Raw genomic sequence first — 18,789 nt, forward strand, 5'->3', positions numbered from 1 at the left:
AAAATTTCGCTTCTTTTCGGGGCTACTTTTCTTCATCTTGCTGCGAGTCCCAATGGCGGACGAAACAGGGTCAAACTTAAAGGTCGATATCGTCGTAACGAGTCGCTCGCATCAATATCACTTAACTTAACTCGGGCAACGGGGTTTGAAAAATTGCCGGCGACTTCAGCACATTTCGGCGCAAATTATTGCCACCCTCGCATATATCAAGTCTTCGGCATCTATCAATAAAAATTATTAGCCCCGCAACAAGGCGTTTTAATTATTACTATATGTGATTAATTGGAAAATTATTTGATAGGCAATACATAAAACATGTATTTTGGGTTGCCTAAGCAAAACTTTGGTTATTTGTACAAAAATTGATATTTTTTGTATTTTAACAAATAATTTCGTATTTTATGGAAATAATAGGAATTAAGCAATCGTAAAATTTGGTATTGCAATGAAAAATAGCAAAAATTTTAGTTTTTCTGCTTTAAAACTCACAAAAACACTTTTTTAACCGCACTTGTGGAAATTTATTCGAAAATACGAAAGTCTTCGGCATCTATCAATAAAAATTATTAGCCCTGCAACAAGGCGTTTTAATTATTACTCTATGTGATTGATTGGAGAATCATATCATAGGCAATACACAAAACATGTATTTTGGGTTACATAACTATAATCTTGGTTATTTTTACAAAAACTGATATTTTTCGTATTTTAAAAAATAATTTCGTATTTTATGGGAATAATAAACAATTAAACAATCATAAACTTTGGTATTGCAGTGAAAAAGAGCAAAAATTTTAGTTTTTCTGCTTTAAAACTTACAAAAACACTTTTTTAACCGCACTTATAGAAATTTATTCGAAAATACGAAACAATTCGAATTCAAAGAACGCAATTCGAAGCCGCGTTTGACACTAGCGATAAACAAACGCACGATGTACTACCTACTCGTTGAAACAGTGTTTATTTGAATATCAATTGATTCTAAACGCACACCCGACTTGTACCAATAAATACGCACGAAAGTCGAATAAATTCGCGCAACTTTCGCAATGCGAATCGCTTTTCAAACAGATCAGCTCACATTCTCAATAAACAGTTTTCGAAATATACCTACCTGCGGACACGATTAATCTTAATAACTTTTGATAGCGCGTGATAGCAATATGAATAGACTCGCGTAAAACGCAAAGGCAATTAATTTCATGCCAGACATTATTGTTATTGTAACACAGTCTATTCTCTAAATATTCTATACAAAAGAGAAGCACCCCATACCTCTTGAGAATAAACCGAACAAAAGAAGTCGCAAAGTCAAATAATCTACGCACAAATTTGCGACTTTTAGTGTTTTTCTCCTGTTTTTTATATACAAGACTATAAAATGTATTTATAAAAATGTTTTCGGCGTCTGGAGAAAATAAAAACCGGCGTCTATTGTTTACACGCCGTTTGTGGAATGAATTGTAATTAATTCCCGCACACATGCGCAAATCACGTAAACGTCAATGCAGATGATTTTATGATTACGAATCCCCGAGCGCGCAAAAAGCACCGCCGACGTGCAGCGAGCTTTGAATTCTTGCCAGATCCCTTATTATTAGTTGTGATTTTGATTGATGAATTCGATGCGCTGGCAATTTCTACGCCATATAACTATTAGCGCTTTTTGTGCAGACGTAGCAGCGACGAGTGTAACAAAAAACGGAAACAACGAAAAAGAATGATTGATTAACTCGCGCGTGTATTTATTAATAGTTCCGAATTAATCCAATTCGCATCACTTGAAGACGCTGAAATTTTTTCCAGACATTTATATGCAACCAAACGTACACATTTACATTCCGAACATTAAGCAGAAACTTGAAAGATCTAGATTCTAGAATTACTCGGGCATTCGGTGTGTGGTCCCGCGCGTCAATAACAACTTTGCCAAAATCAAACCCGGGATGCGATAGCCAAACACATACAAGTTGTGTTTGGATGCTTTTGAGACCAGCCAGTCAAGTGTACATTAAATGCGTTAGTTACCGAAGTTATTTTTTGCTCCAGTACCTTCCAGAATTCGAGAATTCTAGCTTTCGGAGTTGAGTGTGATGTTTGGTGCAAGATCCCGTAGGCGGGTAGATCCCCTTCAGGGAATTGGAAACGTTGGCCATATTCTGATATTGAATCGATGCTTTTAGCTTTTCCGAATTGGAATTGCCTGCTGGTGGTGTGGTTTCGATAACAAATGTCATTTGAGTCTACTGCATCCGGAATCGAATTAATTTATTTATGCAAAACTAGCTTTAATGACCTAACCTATTTTTTTCTAACCTAACCTCAAATATAAACTACTAGCTTTAACCCGCGGCTTCGCTCGCGAATATCTAAAATAATGAAGTTGCTTCCGTACGCGTCTGCAGTCACAGAAGAAGTAACAATGAAGTAGAATGGCGGGAAGTTTAAAATGGCTGAAAGTATAGTCTATGGAAGTATAGTGTACAGTCTCCATAGTGTAGTCAATTGGATTTGATGTTGACGTAGCTGTCGGTAATACAGTGTGATAATACAGTGTGATGGTACTATAGTACTTAGGTTTGAGCTTCATTGCTGGAATGCTAGATGGCGTTAAAGAAGTCAAATAGCCAGATGCAGAGGTATTATTGGCTAAACAATTTCTTTATTTTATTTAAAAAATATATTTTTTTATTAAATAAAAAGTAGCCTATAACCATTCGGGGACCACTAAGAATATGTGTACAAATTTTCATGATGATCGGTTAAGTAGTTTTTGCGTGAAAGTGTAACAAACATCAGGACTTTCGCATTTATAATTTTAGTAGGGAAGTAGGGATGTCCGTGTAATGGGTAAACACCGTTATCGATTTGTAGAATATATAGAATGAACAAATGCTGTGAAATTTATTGCTGGTGCACATATATGCGGATTTGCGGCGATCCGTTTTGGCTCTAACTAAATTATTGCAACGCAGGTACAAAGTACACTAATCCAATTTACTTTTTGTAACATTTGGCATAACACCACCTGGCAATTTGCACGAACGTCACGTTTTCACACTGATCCGCACGATCGAAGCTTAGATTAACCAATTTTCTGTCATTCTGTCACTCAGTGATGATGTGTGCCGCCAGATGGTGCGCTTCTCGCTGAGAAACGAATGACACTCATATATTTCGTGGAAAACTTGGGCTTTGTGCTCCTCGTGGAGAATTTATGTGAGCACTTCAAACACAAGAATACTTCAAACCGGAAGACCGGAAGCGTATGAAAGTTTACGCCGAGCAAAAGTTGTGTTATTACAGTCGATATTAAATTATTAAATTACACAATCTGACTTGGAATCTAAAAGTTTTTCAAGTTTACGAATAGATGTAGTGTGAATAATGATGAAACAAACGTTGTCAAAATCAGACGCAGAATGGTGCCATCTAATTTGCAATGCAAACGAGCAAATATAACGCTGTTTCCAGTCTCTAATCATTGCTGACACCTGTAACGGACAGATTAAAGCAGGCTGGTGCGCGCGTACCCTCAACATGGGCCTAGGTGCCCGTAATTTATCACGCTCGATGGGATACCCGTCGTCATTTTAATTACGATGATTACATTAAGTCCCACCGTAGAATGTATTTTACCACTTGTTATAGAACCGCCGCGGTTAACCTAGGAGTATTTATCGATTTCTGGGTCGAATCAAAACTCGCGTTTTAAGATAATGAGGTCGAATATTTTCATAGTGCAATACCACTTGGGGGTTTAAGTCAGTTTATCTTGTGGTTAGTGTAAGAGTCGAGGAAATCCGCTGGCTGTCTGCGGTGTTTTATCGAATGGAAAATGTTGAGTGCGAAATAATTCCGCCCGGCCCGGAAGAAAAACGGAAAATCTTAGAAGATAAAGAACGGATAAACGCGAAATACGAGCCGTTTCCGTCGCGTCGCGTTATTTTTTCGGCGTTTTCGGCGAAAAGCATGAAACTGAATTGAATAAGTTTTATTAAAAATCCACCTGGGAATGTCTCCAGTCCAAAATAAAAAACATAATTTAAAATTTTGAAAATAAAACAAAAAAACTAAAAACGTATTTTTTTTCTGCAAGGCTGGAATCTTGAATCTTCTGGGAAATGAATATTACGAGTTTAGCTAAAACATTAACAGCTAATTTGATTTGAGTTTGTGTTGTGTTGGATGCGCGTCAACCCGAAGTTTTTTTTTTCACAATTAGCTCTCCGCAGTGAAACTTTTCGCCTGGCAGCAAAAGTTTTATAGCGTTTTGTTGTGGTTCTTCTTTATTATTGAACACACAGACACATACAATTAACTTCTGGGCAAATAGTGCACCGGGCAGGAAGAAAATAGAAAAGAAAACAATTCGTTTTGCATTTGAGCACAATATTATTATTCCTCGAATTATAGCGCTGCAAAGCGCTGCCGGCCGACCTCCAGAGAGCATAGAAAACGAAATATTCAAATGGGTTGCATACATATTCAGCAGGAAAGTCCTCTGGATCGGTCAGTTTTTCATGCTCGCAGGAACTTTCAGTCCGACATTGAAATAACCATACGTACGAACCAAGCAAACTTCTTCGTGTTTTTTTTCGTTTTTCGTCTTCTTTTTTGAACGTCGTGCAAAAATTACACGAACGAATTCATGTTTGTGCGGTGGTGTGTGTGTTGGATGGCATACAACGTGTTGTATTCTTGGTCCTGGCAGGTCCTGGCTTTCGCCAGAAAAGACATGAATATTCGAGACCTTCTTCTACTTTTATAACGTGCGCAAGCTTGCCTGTAATTCCCATAGGTTGGTGTACCTTTTGTAACGTCCTGTTTTCGTTCGTTTCGTCGTGGCTTCGCGCAGAGTTACGCTGCTCCTTTATTCGCCCGACGCATAACTATGTTATACTTCTTTAAATTGTGTATGCCGGAAAGTTCAAGGTTTCGAATTTGGGGCACGTGGCGCGCGCGCCCGCCGGGTTAAAAGTTGCGCGCACACAACTCTTGAATGACGCCCGATGGTCATTCAAACGCGATTCGCGCACCGGGAGCACGATTTATGACCCGCTGTTGGTTTACAATAGATACAACTTTGGTGCGGTGGTAGGATTTTGTGAAAATCTAATTAATGCGGAAAACATTTGGATTTTTTTGGAGAAAAAGAGGAAAATTTCAAAAAAATTGAATATTTTCGGAAATACTAAGGGCACAAAGTTGGGAAATATAGGGTTATCTTTAGAAATGAATAGCAAAAGTTGTGAGTCTTGAAAATTTGTAATTTTTTCGCAAATTTCAGAAAAAAAGCGGTTTTTTGGTATTTTTTTTGCAAAAAACGACAAAAAAAATTAGAAAAAATTAAATATCTCCTAAACTATTAAGGGCACAAGGTTGGGAAATATAGGGTAACTCTTGGAAATTAATAGCAAAAGTAAATAATTATGAAAATTTTGAAATTTTAAGGAAAAAAACTGTTTTCCAGTATTTTTTTTGAAAAAATGAAAAAAACTTAGAAAAATTGGAATATCTCCGAAAATATTATAGGTACAAGGTTGGGAAATGTACTGTTTCCCTTAGAAATTAATTCCCAATATAATAGCTCTAATTATTTTCACAAAATTTGAATTTTTATGCGAAATTTTTTTTGCGAAACCAATTTTCAAATTTTGCAAATACCAACATGCAACTTAAACTTTATGTAATTTTCACTCGCGTTACTAGATGATAAACTTACATATCGACCAAGGTCAACCCACCCTCGCGAAGTTTCTGACGTGATGTAATATAAGGTGCCGGTCGCGTGCCTCACGTGATGTCACGATCTATTTCAAGAGCTATGCGAAACCATATTGGCCCCCAGCGATCGCGGCGCGCAGGTAGACCTTCGTAAAAACAAGACCCTTCGTTTTGGCGAAATCAAATTTCGTCGATGGCAATTCCGTCATACCTCCACGGGGCGGATCAATAGCACACCGCCGCCGGACGAGCCCTCCACCAACGCAAGACTTTCAATGAGCAATGAGCGGCTTATTAGTTATGCTCCACGTTCGCAATTCATAATGGAGTTTAATTAAGCGCGATGCACACGTGCATCGGGAGAGTGATTTCGCAATTGTGTTACAAGCCAAGAGGAGGAGGGAGGTTACCATGGAATGGATGAAACCAGATGTCGAAATGGCGGATTCAGTTACATCAGCGACCTTGTAACCCCCAAAAGGGTTAGGGAATATTGTTGACGAGGCAGATGGGATATGCGCGTGGAGTACACGATTTTGGAAATGCAATTAGCTTTCGTGCCTTGTTCCTGTGGTTGCCTATCCTTCATGGATGCAACCATCGAAAACTCTCGACTCAATTAAAAATCACCCGGCGAATCTAAACTCGTACAATTTCCAACTTGGCAAAGTAGGTAATTTATTTAAATGCACACTGTTCGAGATCCCGACGAATAAATCTTTCCATGTTAATAATGGCGGAAACTTTTTGTTGCGCGCTGATTTAGTGCGAGATTTTTGGGTCTCTGTGGTTTCCGGGGGGATTTAGGCTCTGAAGAAATTAAACTATTTACATTACTCTCGTAGATTGAAGTTTAGAAAAACAAATTATAGATAAACAGGCCGCGGGAAGTTGGAAAAAGTGGTATCGCTCAAACAAAGCCCCACGAGTGGGTGGGAAAGCCACGTGTGAAGTAAACCGGTGATATATGGCTCCGGCCGGGGTCGTATTAGGAAGTTTTCACTTGAAGACGGTTTGCAATAGACACATATGCCTGCCATAACAAATTCGAGGGCTTAACATCAACGCCAAGGTCATTCAAAGGACAAATTATTTCAAAATCACATTTTAGCTTAGAAATATGTTTATTTACACACAATCGTGATGACAGGCGAGTTATTTAAAGACATCGAATGTTTATTTTAATACTGCATTAATTCCGCACGGATATTTCGAATTCTTCGACCATGTGTGGTTGATCCAACAAGCTGTGTTTGTTTGCGCACACGTCGAGCAACTGCACGCCGATCTTTTCCAACTCGCCGCTGCCGCTGGAAAATGTGTTGGATGGTAAAGAAGATGACGTAAATAGCGCTGTTGCAGCGGTGAAATATTACCTGACGTGGGCTCCCGCGGGATGTGCATGGTGGGCCTCGGCGGAAACATTTGCGCCGCCATCCGATCCTTGTCCAATTTCCATACGAGTGCACATCGTTAGAATTCGCACCGCCGTATTGTTAAAATAGTACGGGTCGCTGAAGGAGCGGTCAAGATCGTTCAATAATCGGTGGATGCTGGCGTACTCATCGTCGCTACGACCACGGATCACTATTGAATTCACCACTGTTCCACCATTACCCGCATTCATGCTGCCTAAGTGTTTGATAGCCATGAGGGTACTACAAATCAAAGAATTCTACAAAAAAAAAAAATTTTTTTTTGATAAAAAAAATTTTTAAGTAAATTTTGAGGTTAGAATTACAATATGGGTTGTAATGACGTCTTCCCATAGATCATCCGCATTCAATTCTTTGTGGTTGATGACGAGATGAACCTTTTTCTTCGTCCTAGCGAGGGTTTTTGTGTATATCACTGTGAATTACAAAGGTTAATGGCCGGTTTTGTGTAATCAAATCACCTACTTTCCAGGTCTTCAATTTTGGTTAGGTCCGCCGCGTAATGCGACACTCGCTCGTCCGCTAACCCAAGCTGGTCGATACTATCCTCGATTGTGTTCCCAATCACCAAACACTTTACATTTTCGTTTAGAAGCACTTTGATTATACTGCCGCTGGTTTCGGTGATTTCTCCACAAAACAATACGTTTTTTGACTTGAGACTCATGCTTCGTCGTGTAACTGTTTTGGACTAACTGTTGTGCTAGTGGACGCGTTTGGTGGAAGTCCCTATCAGCGGTCTAAGGTCAAGTACGTGAACTCAAACTCAAACTCAAACTCAAATAGTAATGGTTACTATTATCACTGCGCTTCTTTCTTCATTGTGCGCGCCGCGGTTAATAATACAATTTATTCTATTCCGGTGATGATGGTCGCGTCATTTGTATGCAGTTTGTTTACTTCCTTATAGAAACTCATTAGGATGCATTATAAGTGATGGCATTGAAAGTAATAATGTGCATTTAAAATTATCTTTTGTGTTTTTATCTTTGGTTGGATCTGTATGCGTTGTTGAATTGGTTGCATACGGTTTTTTGTTTTGGGTAAAAAATTAATTTGGTTTTATTTTCGGCGTGCGTTAAATCTTTGGCCCGCAAAGATTTATTTCTTCAATTGACAAAAAATACCGCCTCTAATAGATAAAAAACACAGCGTGCGCAAATCCGTTTGACTCTGCGCGCTCGAGTTTCGTTAACTTTTTCCGATTTTTTATCCCAGACATATCCTTGGACGTCGCACGGATGTTAATGCCTTGATCCTGTTTTTTTCGCTGCGCATCGTGCGTATTTCCTTCTCTATAAACCACGAATTTCCGATACCGAGACAACCGGACATTACTCAACGTCCAATCGGCCGAACGCAAAATTTATAAAACGCTCCGAAATAGAATGCGCATACATCAAAACGTCCACTTCGAGTTATCCAAATTTATTCAACCCGCCATTCATATTTGTTTACATAAAAAATTATCACACATCGCAAAACTTAATTTTCACTAAAAAGTTTTTCAACAATACCCAAAATTATCTTGTTTGTATCACGTCCGTATAAAAAATCCATGTGTGAGTAAGACCCGGGTAATTTATACATCAGTTTGATATTCTTCAAGTCGGCGCTGATTCTCTGCACATCCTGCAAAGTAAATAGAAATTTTTATGCATAAAAAAAAAGCTAAAACGCACATAATGATTTATATCCAGTAAAGTGGATGTTATTCTCGATGTGAGCTGTGTTGTATGCATTAAGTTAAAGTTGTTGGCGCGATGCCAAAGCCATTGCCGAACGTTTTCGTAAATATTCATCTTTTCCGGGGGCCGCGACTTTAATTCCACAATTCGCATTCATGCACACCGCGCCGAATATTTTAGATTACCATATTTTTCGCCATTGACGTGCGAAGAACCGTTGCGGTCGGCCGCAAACTTAATTAAATCCGTTATTGAATAGTTTCGCGCGAAAGAAAGCATGCAAACAATTACAGCCGGAACAAATTGAGCTCTCTGCATCATGTGGAATTTATAGAATTTTACGAGTGTTGAATTAAAGTGACTTAAGTGCATGTTGCCAGATTACTTACGCGTAATTTAAGAACCAAAACAAGCAACATTATGATTTATGTCTGATATTAAATATTCCGAAGCAATATGAGTGAATATTTTGCGTAGGCAACCAAAAAATCATTTTTTTACTTACATCTTCGGTAGACAACCAGTCATTCACACTGTAAATAAGCGCTGTTGGGATTTTTGTCCGTAAATTATATTTCGGCGGTTGCCATTGCCCATATATCTGCATGTTCATCATCGGGCCGTGGTCATAATTGCGAAAGGAATCTACCGCAGAGAATTTACATTTTTATCGTCTGAAACCGCCAACGCCAACGAAGTTATGCTAATCGGCCTACCTGAGCGTTTGTTTTGCAAGTAGTGCAATAACTGCCGGCTTGACGCACCAGCCGGAAAACTACCGACTATCAGCGGAAATAAACGCTAAAACAGCCAATAACTAAGCATAGATTTACTACACCTGGAATTGAATGTAATTACCGGATTTGTATCATTACTATAACCTGTATTGGTGTAAAATATCGAGTGGAATAGGTCTCGGTATGGACCATCACGGCACACCAGTCGAAACATATCGGCTAAGGTTTTACCATGGGGGAATACCTCGATATATTCAAAAGTATAAAACATCCACTGGAATATTAGTCATAGATTAATATTATATAGATTTATTTATTATTATTTATATTACCTCGATTTGTTTATAAAATGTAGCTCCAACAGACGCGATTATTGAAGGCATGCCTTTCGGGTAGGCAACCGGTGCTAACGCCACGAATAACCTAACTTTTTTTATATACTCAGGTCGTTCGGACGCCATGATAAACATGGTTGTGGTACCCTGGGAGTGACCCATATAATAAACACTTTCATATCCTGTGGTATTAGTAACGTAGTCTAGTTTTGCAGGTAGGTCATAATAACCTATTTCATGCAAACTAAAAAAGTAATTTTTTTTCAAAATTTTTAAAATTAATTTTTTTAGTAAAATTTTTAAAATTAATTTTTTTAGTAAAATTACCTAAACTTCCAAAAACGTGGTTCATCCGGATGATATTTTACATGTTTACGACTCCAGGTGTTCCCTCGACAGTTACCTAACCATACATCATACCCATTATTCACTAAACTATAAGCCATGCTGATATTAGGTCCCATGAGGATAAAATCATGCGCGCTTGATAGAAACCCATGGATAATCAACACAGGCGCACCTTTTCTCGATGCCTCTTTGGGTTTACCAGAAGATAACCTAAAAAGAGTTAGGAGGTAGCCATCTTGCGTTTGTACTTCGTGTTCTTCAAAGGAGTATCCATGACTATGAATTTGGTCCCTCTATGTAAAAAGAAAATTTTATTTTCTTAAATTTTTTTAAAATTAATTTTATTATGATTTTACAATGGTGAGTCCTTCATCAGGATGCACGTCGGTTTCTTTCGGTTGTGGTACGTTCGCCGCAAAATAATTATACGCCAATAAGATGAGCGAGTTGTAGACGTGCTGCCCCACTGTGACCATTGCACTATCAAACACCTGACCACTTTTCCTAATGCTACAAGTGCTACAATGAAACAAGTCGACCGTGCGAAATTCAAACGACTGATGTTTCACTCCAGCGAAATTACCTTTTTCTACATTGGTATATCCTCCCACTACGAGTGAAACATAAGAAAAATAAAATATTGGGAAAATAACAAACTTATGTTAATTTCAATAATAACGCAAAAAATAATATAAACACCCACATCCACAGTGTGAGGTTTTGTTTGAATTTTTATTTAGTTTTTATTTTTTGGGGCGTTTTACTGCAGAAATGTGTCAAGCACAGATTGTTCACTTATTTAGTCGACAACAATGGCACCGCGCGATAAAAAAGGCACCATCTGCGCGCGTGCTGGCGAAAAAACGCTTGGGAAACGTGAACGGTTTCTTAAATATTTCTAAAAACAGGAAGCGCACGCGATAAGAAGTGTTTCAACCAGACACAAACACGAAACTTACGCTTTGTTAATTTAACGAGACGTAGGTAAACTTGAAAGAGTAAAACAAGCGAAATGCTGCTTGCAAAAGTTGTAAACTAGTTCTCTCGTCTAGTTTTGTTGATGTGGCAATGTCAACATTAAAATTTAGTCTACCTACGAAATTTCGCCATTGTTTACGGATGAAAATTTAATGCTTTTGGGAAAATGGTTGAGCATTTGCTACACGTATCCCAATAGTTTACTGAATAATTACAATCGCCGCAACCTTTTTTATCGTGATTTATGGCTGCGTTTTTTTTTTCTTTTTGTGAAAAAATTGAACAAGTTCAAGGTGGAACAGTAGCACAAGTTGTGCTGAATTCATGTTGTCAACCTTACAAAAGATGAACAAATTATGTATTCACACATCGTCATTATATTGCAGTTAATTGAAAATGTGCATACGTTGCTGTTGATTTTTAATTGATTTATAAATTTTATATCTATTTTATTCAAGGTTTGCATTGTAAATTAAAACAAACATAAAAATTTATCGTTTTTCTCGCAAATAAACACATCAAATGATGGATAATTTATTAATAAATTATGTATTTTTGATTGCAGGTTCTATTGGGACCTCTGTATGCTGCTTCTGTTAGTAGCGAATCTCATCATCCTGCCTGTAGCCATTAGTTTCTTTAACGATGATTTGAGTACGCGATGGATTGCCTTTAATTGTCTATCGGATACAATATTTCTTATAGATATCGTTGTCAATTTTAGAACAGGTAAGGTCAACCAATTATTAAACCAGTTTCATTACATTAAATTATTACTTATGAATTAAATAGTACGCATGATGACTTTCACTTGAAATTAAAATACATAAGTGTTTAATTTTTTGTTAAAACTCTAAAAACAGGCAAAATTTATGTACAACCAATCAGAACGAAGTATACAACTGACGTCACTTCCTATTGGAAGCTGTCAAGTGTGGATGAGGTATGCAACCCACATAACGGCAAAATTAGGCGCGAATTTCAAATTTTAAGCAAAAAAATTTCGTTTTTTCTCATTATTGCCACAGTTTTTAAGGAAAATTTTAATTTATTTATTTAAAAACCTTCATTATGAGTATAATTAATTAAATATGATGAAAAATATGCAAAAAATTAATATTTTCCAGGTATAATGCAACAAGATAACGCGGAGCAGGTTATTCTCGACCCAAAGTTAATCGCCAAACATTACTTGAGGACCTGGTTTTTCCTGGACCTCATCTCGTCCATTCCTCTAGATTATATATTTCTAATATTTAACCAAGTAAGTGGGTTTCAATATCGCCAACATCCTGTACATATATGCGTTTGCAATTCGGGCAAAAATTTAATGTGTCGCACCACCTAAATGTCTATCTCTTAGCGAAAGGTGTCTAGCAACATAAATGGACAAATATAACCCACAAATGGACATCATGCCGCATGCGATGATAAACGCTCTAGTTTGATGTTTATGGAAAAACATGCATGCGAAGGCTCTTGGTATTCCGGCGAATTACACTTGACATGTTCGCAATGGAAGACGTCTTCCATTTCAAGGCCACGCGGCGTGTATAAATAAATAAAAAACACTAAACGTACACTCGACGAAATGAATAATGCATCGGACGATTACAAAAAAATATTGCAAAGTGTGGCGGAATACCAGGAATACGGAAGGATGTGCGGAATGTGTCATCGCGCAATTCGTCGCCAAACAAAAGCCGCGGTTGGCGAATTTCTTTTGTGGCGTTCAACCCTCCATGGTTGTTTGTACGTCTGTAAACGCCATTGTTCGCGCTCGAATATTAATCGTTCATTACCGCACGCCCGACAATGCCAATGTAAATGGTCTTGTTCCTACCGATGTCAGCGCCTAACCGTCGTGTTGTGACGTTTTGTTTCTTCAAGTGCGAAACCAACTTCTCTCTGTGTAATACCCTTCGATTCTAATTACAGTCTGACGAAATCTTTAACGCAACTTGCACTAAACATCAAAACAACTTTTTATACTCTACAACAACCAAAAAACAAAAAGAAAAAAAGTTAAAGATTTATTCATACTCACCTACTTTTGATATTTCATGTGTACGCATATTAATTCTTCTTAGATGTGATGGGCTGTAGATGTGCACTAGCGAATTACCGGAAAATTTAACCCAACTGTTCCAGGATTTCGGCGACAGTTTTCAAATCCTGCACGCCGGCCGCGCGCTCCGCATCCTGAGACTCGCCAAATTGTTGTCGCTAGTGAGATTGTTACGTTTGTCCAGACTTGTCCGATATGTCAGTCAATGGGAGGAAGTTTATGTAAGTACCGATTATGCACAATGTTGATTTATCGATGTTCTACTAATAATTGTCGAATATACTGTGCATAATAACAATTAGCCACGATGTGTGTAATATTGGTTGCCTATATAACCGGTTCCGATGAACATGTGGCTAATTGTCGATTTACTCACGGTATGTTGCGTTTAGAGTAGCAATTTTTGTTGATTTATTGCGTATATACCAGAATATTTAATATTTAACGTTAAGATATAACCAGAACGCGCTAAATGCTTCAGTTTTCTATGATTTTGAACATCATGCGTACCTTTATTGCATCGTTCATGGATTTATTTCTGTACTTTATAAACGAGCAACAATTTTTTGGACGAGCTTCCCGCCTTTGCTCGGCTGATATATAAAATATCTATTGATTAATAAACGAAGTGACCGTGCTTTGGAATGAATATTATTACTATTTTTATTATTATTATAATTATTACATAATCGTTCATCGCACATTACAACTAGTTTTGTTTTATATTATATATCACAATATTTGTTTTTGTTTTAAAAGTCTAAATGTGATATTTTGATTTGATATCTTTTCTTCTCATTCAACTCTCGAACATATATACCTACATAAAATCAATAAACACATCAGATAAAAATCATGTATAAGTTGTAAAATGAAGTCTGTCATCCTTTGAGTTCGTTGTTCATCGCTCTTTTTTATTTGTTGATGATGATAATGATGATGATGGGAAACAATGCGACGAGATGCACTCGGCAATGATTAAGAAAACGTTGTGGTGTTTGGGCCGCAGATCCCCATGTACCAACACCCCCAAGGTCGGCAGGCTGAATATGCCCCAGACGGTACCCCAATTACCCCACCTAGAGACAGGACGACCGAGGTGCTTTATCAAAACATTCATTTTCTGTTTCTGTTGATGTGATCGTGAATAACTATATATCTAAAGCCTCCGCCAGCGATCACTCGCGTCGACGCGGCCATTTTGTCTCTCTCTCAGCTACTGCGAGTGCGCATTCGCGAGTGATCGCGTGGGGACGTGTTAAATGACATTTAAATGGAATGTAGATGTTTTAGAGGAAAGCCGCGTACAAATCCTATAGCATATCAACGAGATTATTAGGCAAATCGAACGTGAAGTTCTCTTAAATATTTAGTTTTTGACCAATTGTGTGGTGTGTGTGCGCTGAATGTACCGTGTTGGTTGATGTGTTTTGAGTTGCATCCTTGCATCGTCAATGGACGCCAATGGACGTGCCAGAATATTTTACCAAAAAAGAGTATGAAGCACGTAAACGTTGTAGCGTATATATTTTTTTTCTTATTTTTTGAATTTTGAATCGTTTTGATTTTACTAGGTTTAGCCGATTGCGTCCGTTGTTATATTATATTGTGTTGATAATGTTTTTTGGAAAGTTGTGCGTCGGAGCGTTATCGTGTCACGTCAATGCAACAATGCTGGCTTATTTTCTGTTTCATCTACATTTGCGTGCGGTGCGCATTTTTTTTTCGCACACCGTTCATCATCTCGATTCATGTGTCCCGCAGGAAAGGTGGAAATCCTATGATGAATGGCCACTCATTTAACTCGCAGCGCATTCAAGGCATATATTAATTCATTCTCTCATTTTTTGACTTTTTCCTTCACGAGTACCTACTTATGTTGCGTTCAGTGATTTATTATATTAAAAAAATGTCACATTTAAATCGCCAACGAAATAATAACAACAATCGTTTACATACAAACATATACATTGCATATTTTCAATGTTTTTATCAAAATGAAAATCCCACAATAGCAACAACGCCATCTGGATATCGAACTGGATAACCTCAAAAAAATTAAATCTGTATTAAGATAATAATGCTTTTTGCAATTTTATGTTCCTTGTGGGAAATTAACGCGCCGCGTGAAGGATAACAAGGTTATCATCTCGGGATTGCATTTGATTGCGTGTAATTTGTGTGGATTTTCATCCGGACCTTCATATTTTCATTTATTTTACCTCTCGAGATAAAGATCACAAGCCTTTTAAATGCGTTAGTGCACCAACCACGAAATTTATTCATTCTGAAACGCACTTTTTACGATTTTTGTTTTTGCTTCTTTTTCTTTGTAAATTTCTTCTTTTTCTGCATGTTGAATATCTCTGTGTGTGTGTAGCAGCGTAGTGTGCTGAGATGTAGTGGAACTACTTTTTTCAACTATTTTCATTCTGAAAAAAAGTGTGTATGTGTGTTTGTATTTACTTAAATTTGACTTGAGAATTATTGATTACTAGGTAATTAAATAATTCATTAATTTGTATGTATGCGTGCTCTGTCCATGTCAGCTTTCGCACTGCACCTTTAATACTATAACTAAAAATAATTCTTAAATATTTCGAAACAACTGTTGTCATGTTTTTTGCTACTTACACCCTCTCTTTATTCTGTTGATTTAAAATATTTACTGCACACTTTTTTCTCGTATTAATTGTATTAATCCTCGAGTTGTCGTTCATTTCTTATTTTCTTTATCTCTTTGATTAAATTTTTCTGTTTCTTTTTTGCGAAATACGTATGCGTTTTTTTTTTGTATCCGAACGTATTTTTTGGACGTTTTTTAACGAATCGAATCGTTTCTTCTTTGGAAAATCTCTAGTTCCACCGCTTTTCTCTCTACCTACTACCTTGTGTTCTTCGCTTTTTCTAGATCTTGCAGAATCTTCAAAAAAAGCGAACGGAACGAAGGGGGCGCCTCAGTTCGGAGGTCAACAAGTCTAAATACAGCAAAAGCAATCTGATATTTAAGGTAACACGCTTCGAGCTTGCTTCGCCTTACGCATGACCGATCGTGGCGCCTCTGCTTCCACATTTTTTATATATATATTTATACAAAAAGACAACAAACAGTTTTTCTTTTAAAACGTGAGAGAAACCAGTGATACGATGCAAAAATCAATGAAGAACACGAAAATTATCAACTGCGATAATAAATTATTCGAAAAAGCAATTCCAGCATGCTGTAAACTACTACTACTGTATTATGCGAACAACTGAGTATAGCCAACACCTTCCATACACACTTCTTTCACTATATCTTGTTTCTTTTTCGTTCGTGTACTGTAGAACTGTGTATAATGTATAAAACAAACACACATATACATGAGACGCAAACGCCTTGTGTTTTTTTTTTTGGCGAACGAAACAACAACAATCTAGATACGCGCAATTTATATAACTGTGTGCATGCACTAGTTTTTTGGCAAATGTGAATATGTATTATGTAATATCGTAGGTATAGAGGTAAGTTTGTTTCGATGGTGGACTTTGAATGAGATGAAGACAATCTGTTTGAACTTGTAAATGATTTGATTCACACACACACACGATATGGACACTAGACACACATAACCAAGTATTTGAACGCATTTGACATAACCTGTTCGAGTAGTTTCGCTTGTGTGTGTGTTTATTTTTCGTTGATGCTTACGTTTTAGGTTAGGTTTTGGTACATGGGAATGATCCAGCCGACAGAAATGACAAATCACTCACCGCGCCAAAGTTTCGAAAACCTTTTTGCGAACGACATTTTCACTTTGCTTTTACTTGCAACACAGAGACGCGCGCGGAATCATAAATTCTCGGGTGCATTAAAGAAAATTGCGCTCACGGAACAATAAACTGTGGAATACTTTACTTATTGCGTCAGAAAAATACTTAGAGTTACATTTATTGCAAAAAATGTTTAAAGAATGAAGAAATAACACAGATATGTTAATTTTTATTTTGTTTTTTTGTTGCACGCGCTTATGAAAAATTAGCTTTTGTGATTGGCTTCCAGCAATTTTAGTTTCCCTTAACAATGCAATACAATGACAGGCAAGAAGGGTGCTTGTTTTTCTTTTTTTTTTTGTTGGTTGTTGACAACAAGTTATTACTTATTACCTACACACGTTTGTTTTTATTTCAGCGTATGCGAATATTTTAGTTTGGTTACTATGTATTTTAAAGCTGACGCTTGTGTTGAGGCGATAGGTGTTGATTGAGGTTATACACTGTTGCAGTTTCTTAACATGGCGAGCGTATTCATGAGGATCTTCAATCTGATTTGCATGATGCTCCTGATTGGACATTGGTCTGGATGTCTGCAATTTCTCGTACCGATGCTGCAGGGTTTCCCATCGAATTCATGGGTAGCCATTAATGACTTGCAGGTTAGTCATCAAATAAATATTTTATTATTAGGATTTGATTAAACTGAAAATCTCTCCAGGAAGCCTTCTGGTTGGAACAATATTCGTGGGCCTTATTCAAAGCAATGTCTCACATGCTGTGCATAGGCTACGGCCGTTTTCCACCGCAATCTCTAACGGATATGTGGCTGACCATGCTCTCGATGATATCCGGCGCCACGTGTTACGCGCTGTTCCTTGGTCACGCGACCAATCTCATCCAGAGTCTGGACTCCTCGCGGCGGCAGTATCGCGAGAAGGTGAAACAAGTCGAGGAGTACATGGCGTATAGAAAACTACCGCGAGAGATGCGCCAGCGCATCACCGAATATTTCGAGCATCGCTATCAAGGCAAGTTCTTCGATGAGGAGTGCATCCTGGGCGAGCTGTCGGAGAAGCTCCGCGAGGACGTGATCAACTACAACTGCAGGTCGCTGGTGGCGTCGGTGCCGTTCTTCGCGAACGCCGACTCGAATTTCGTCTCGGACGTCGTTACCAAGCTGAGATATGAAGTCTTCCAACCAGGTATTTAATAAAAAACCCAAAAACACCCTGTATATACTTAAATATTTTTTATTTCAAATAGGTGATATTATAATAAAAGAGGGAACGATCGGCTCCAAGATGTACTTCATCCAGGAAGGAATCGTGGATATAGTCATGTCCAACGGGGACGTGGCGACCAGCTTGAGTGATGGTTCATACTTCGGTGAGATCTGCTTGCTGACGAATGCTCGACGTGTGGCGTCCGTACGTGCCGAAACCTATTGCAATCTCTTCTCGCTGTCGGTGGACCACTTCAACGCCGTACTAGACCAGTACCCGTTGATGAGGCGCACAATGGAATCGGTAGCCGCCGAGAGGTCAGTGCGTTGGTTGGTATACATAAAGCCCGGAGCGGTTTTATTGAATTCTTTATACATGTTCATCGCTTCTTTATTGTCGGCAGTGCTGCTCTTATTATTCTATAACCTCTATATCTCTATGATTGGTGTCGTGGACGGTTGGACTCCCAGGCCGCACATTACCCTTCAACCCC

At 38.0% G+C, this 18,789-nt stretch overlaps 3 protein-coding genes across 16 annotated transcripts in view; 1 reads left to right on the forward strand and 2 right to left on the reverse strand.

Moving 5' to 3' along the window:
- The window catches only part of Ih (hyperpolarization activated cyclic nucleotide gated potassium channel Ih), a 67,395-nt gene that overhangs the window by 43,898 nt on the left and 4,708 nt on the right, over positions 1–18,789 (forward strand). For 5 of the 14 annotated variants that reach the window (XM_065310563.1, XM_065310567.1, XM_065310578.1 and 2 more), the window contains 8 exons: positions 11,815–11,978; positions 12,377–12,513; positions 13,395–13,538; positions 14,327–14,416; positions 16,229–16,327; positions 17,583–17,732; positions 17,792–18,275; positions 18,337–18,625. In XM_065310563.1, coding sequence (XP_065166635.1) covers positions 11,815–11,978; positions 12,377–12,513; positions 13,395–13,538; positions 14,327–14,416; positions 16,229–16,327; positions 17,583–17,732; positions 17,792–18,275; positions 18,337–18,625 — 1,557 coding nt within the window. The remainder of the gene's footprint in view (positions 1–11,814; positions 11,979–12,376; positions 12,514–13,394; positions 13,539–14,326; positions 14,417–16,228; positions 16,328–17,582; positions 17,733–17,791; positions 18,276–18,336; positions 18,626–18,789) is intronic. The other 9 variants (XM_065310565.1, XM_065310564.1, XM_065310568.1 and 6 more) reach the window with 9 other exon arrangements.
- On the reverse strand, positions 6,833–7,987 carry LOC135798271 (alcohol dehydrogenase-like). The gene is made up of 4 exons (XM_065311060.1): positions 7,629–7,987; positions 7,469–7,578; positions 7,104–7,402; positions 6,833–7,037 (listed from the first exon to the last, which is right to left on the reverse strand). Exons 1-4 carry the CDS (start codon positions 7,828–7,830, stop codon positions 6,920–6,922), a joined length of 729 nt encoding a protein of 242 aa, XP_065167132.1. The 5' UTR covers positions 7,831–7,987; the 3' UTR covers positions 6,833–6,919.
- On the reverse strand, positions 8,576–10,844 carry LOC135798307 (lipase 1-like). Its single transcript, XM_065311109.1, has 7 exons — positions 10,628–10,844; positions 10,251–10,564; positions 9,921–10,167; positions 9,710–9,862; positions 9,568–9,652; positions 9,357–9,496; positions 8,576–8,795 (listed from the first exon to the last, which is right to left on the reverse strand). The coding sequence occupies exons 1-7, from the start codon at positions 10,745–10,747 to the stop codon at positions 8,649–8,651; spliced, it is 1,206 nt and encodes a 401-aa protein (XP_065167181.1). The 5' UTR covers positions 10,748–10,844; the 3' UTR covers positions 8,576–8,648.

Source organism: Atheta coriaria, unplaced genomic scaffold, assembly GCF_025399875.1.
Source record: "Atheta coriaria isolate IRGN ID8LTWV9N9 unplaced genomic scaffold, Caltech_Dcor_3.1 hic_scaffold_9_pilon, whole genome shotgun sequence".
Lineage (NCBI taxonomy): Eukaryota > Metazoa > Arthropoda > Insecta > Coleoptera > Staphylinidae > Dalotia > Dalotia coriaria.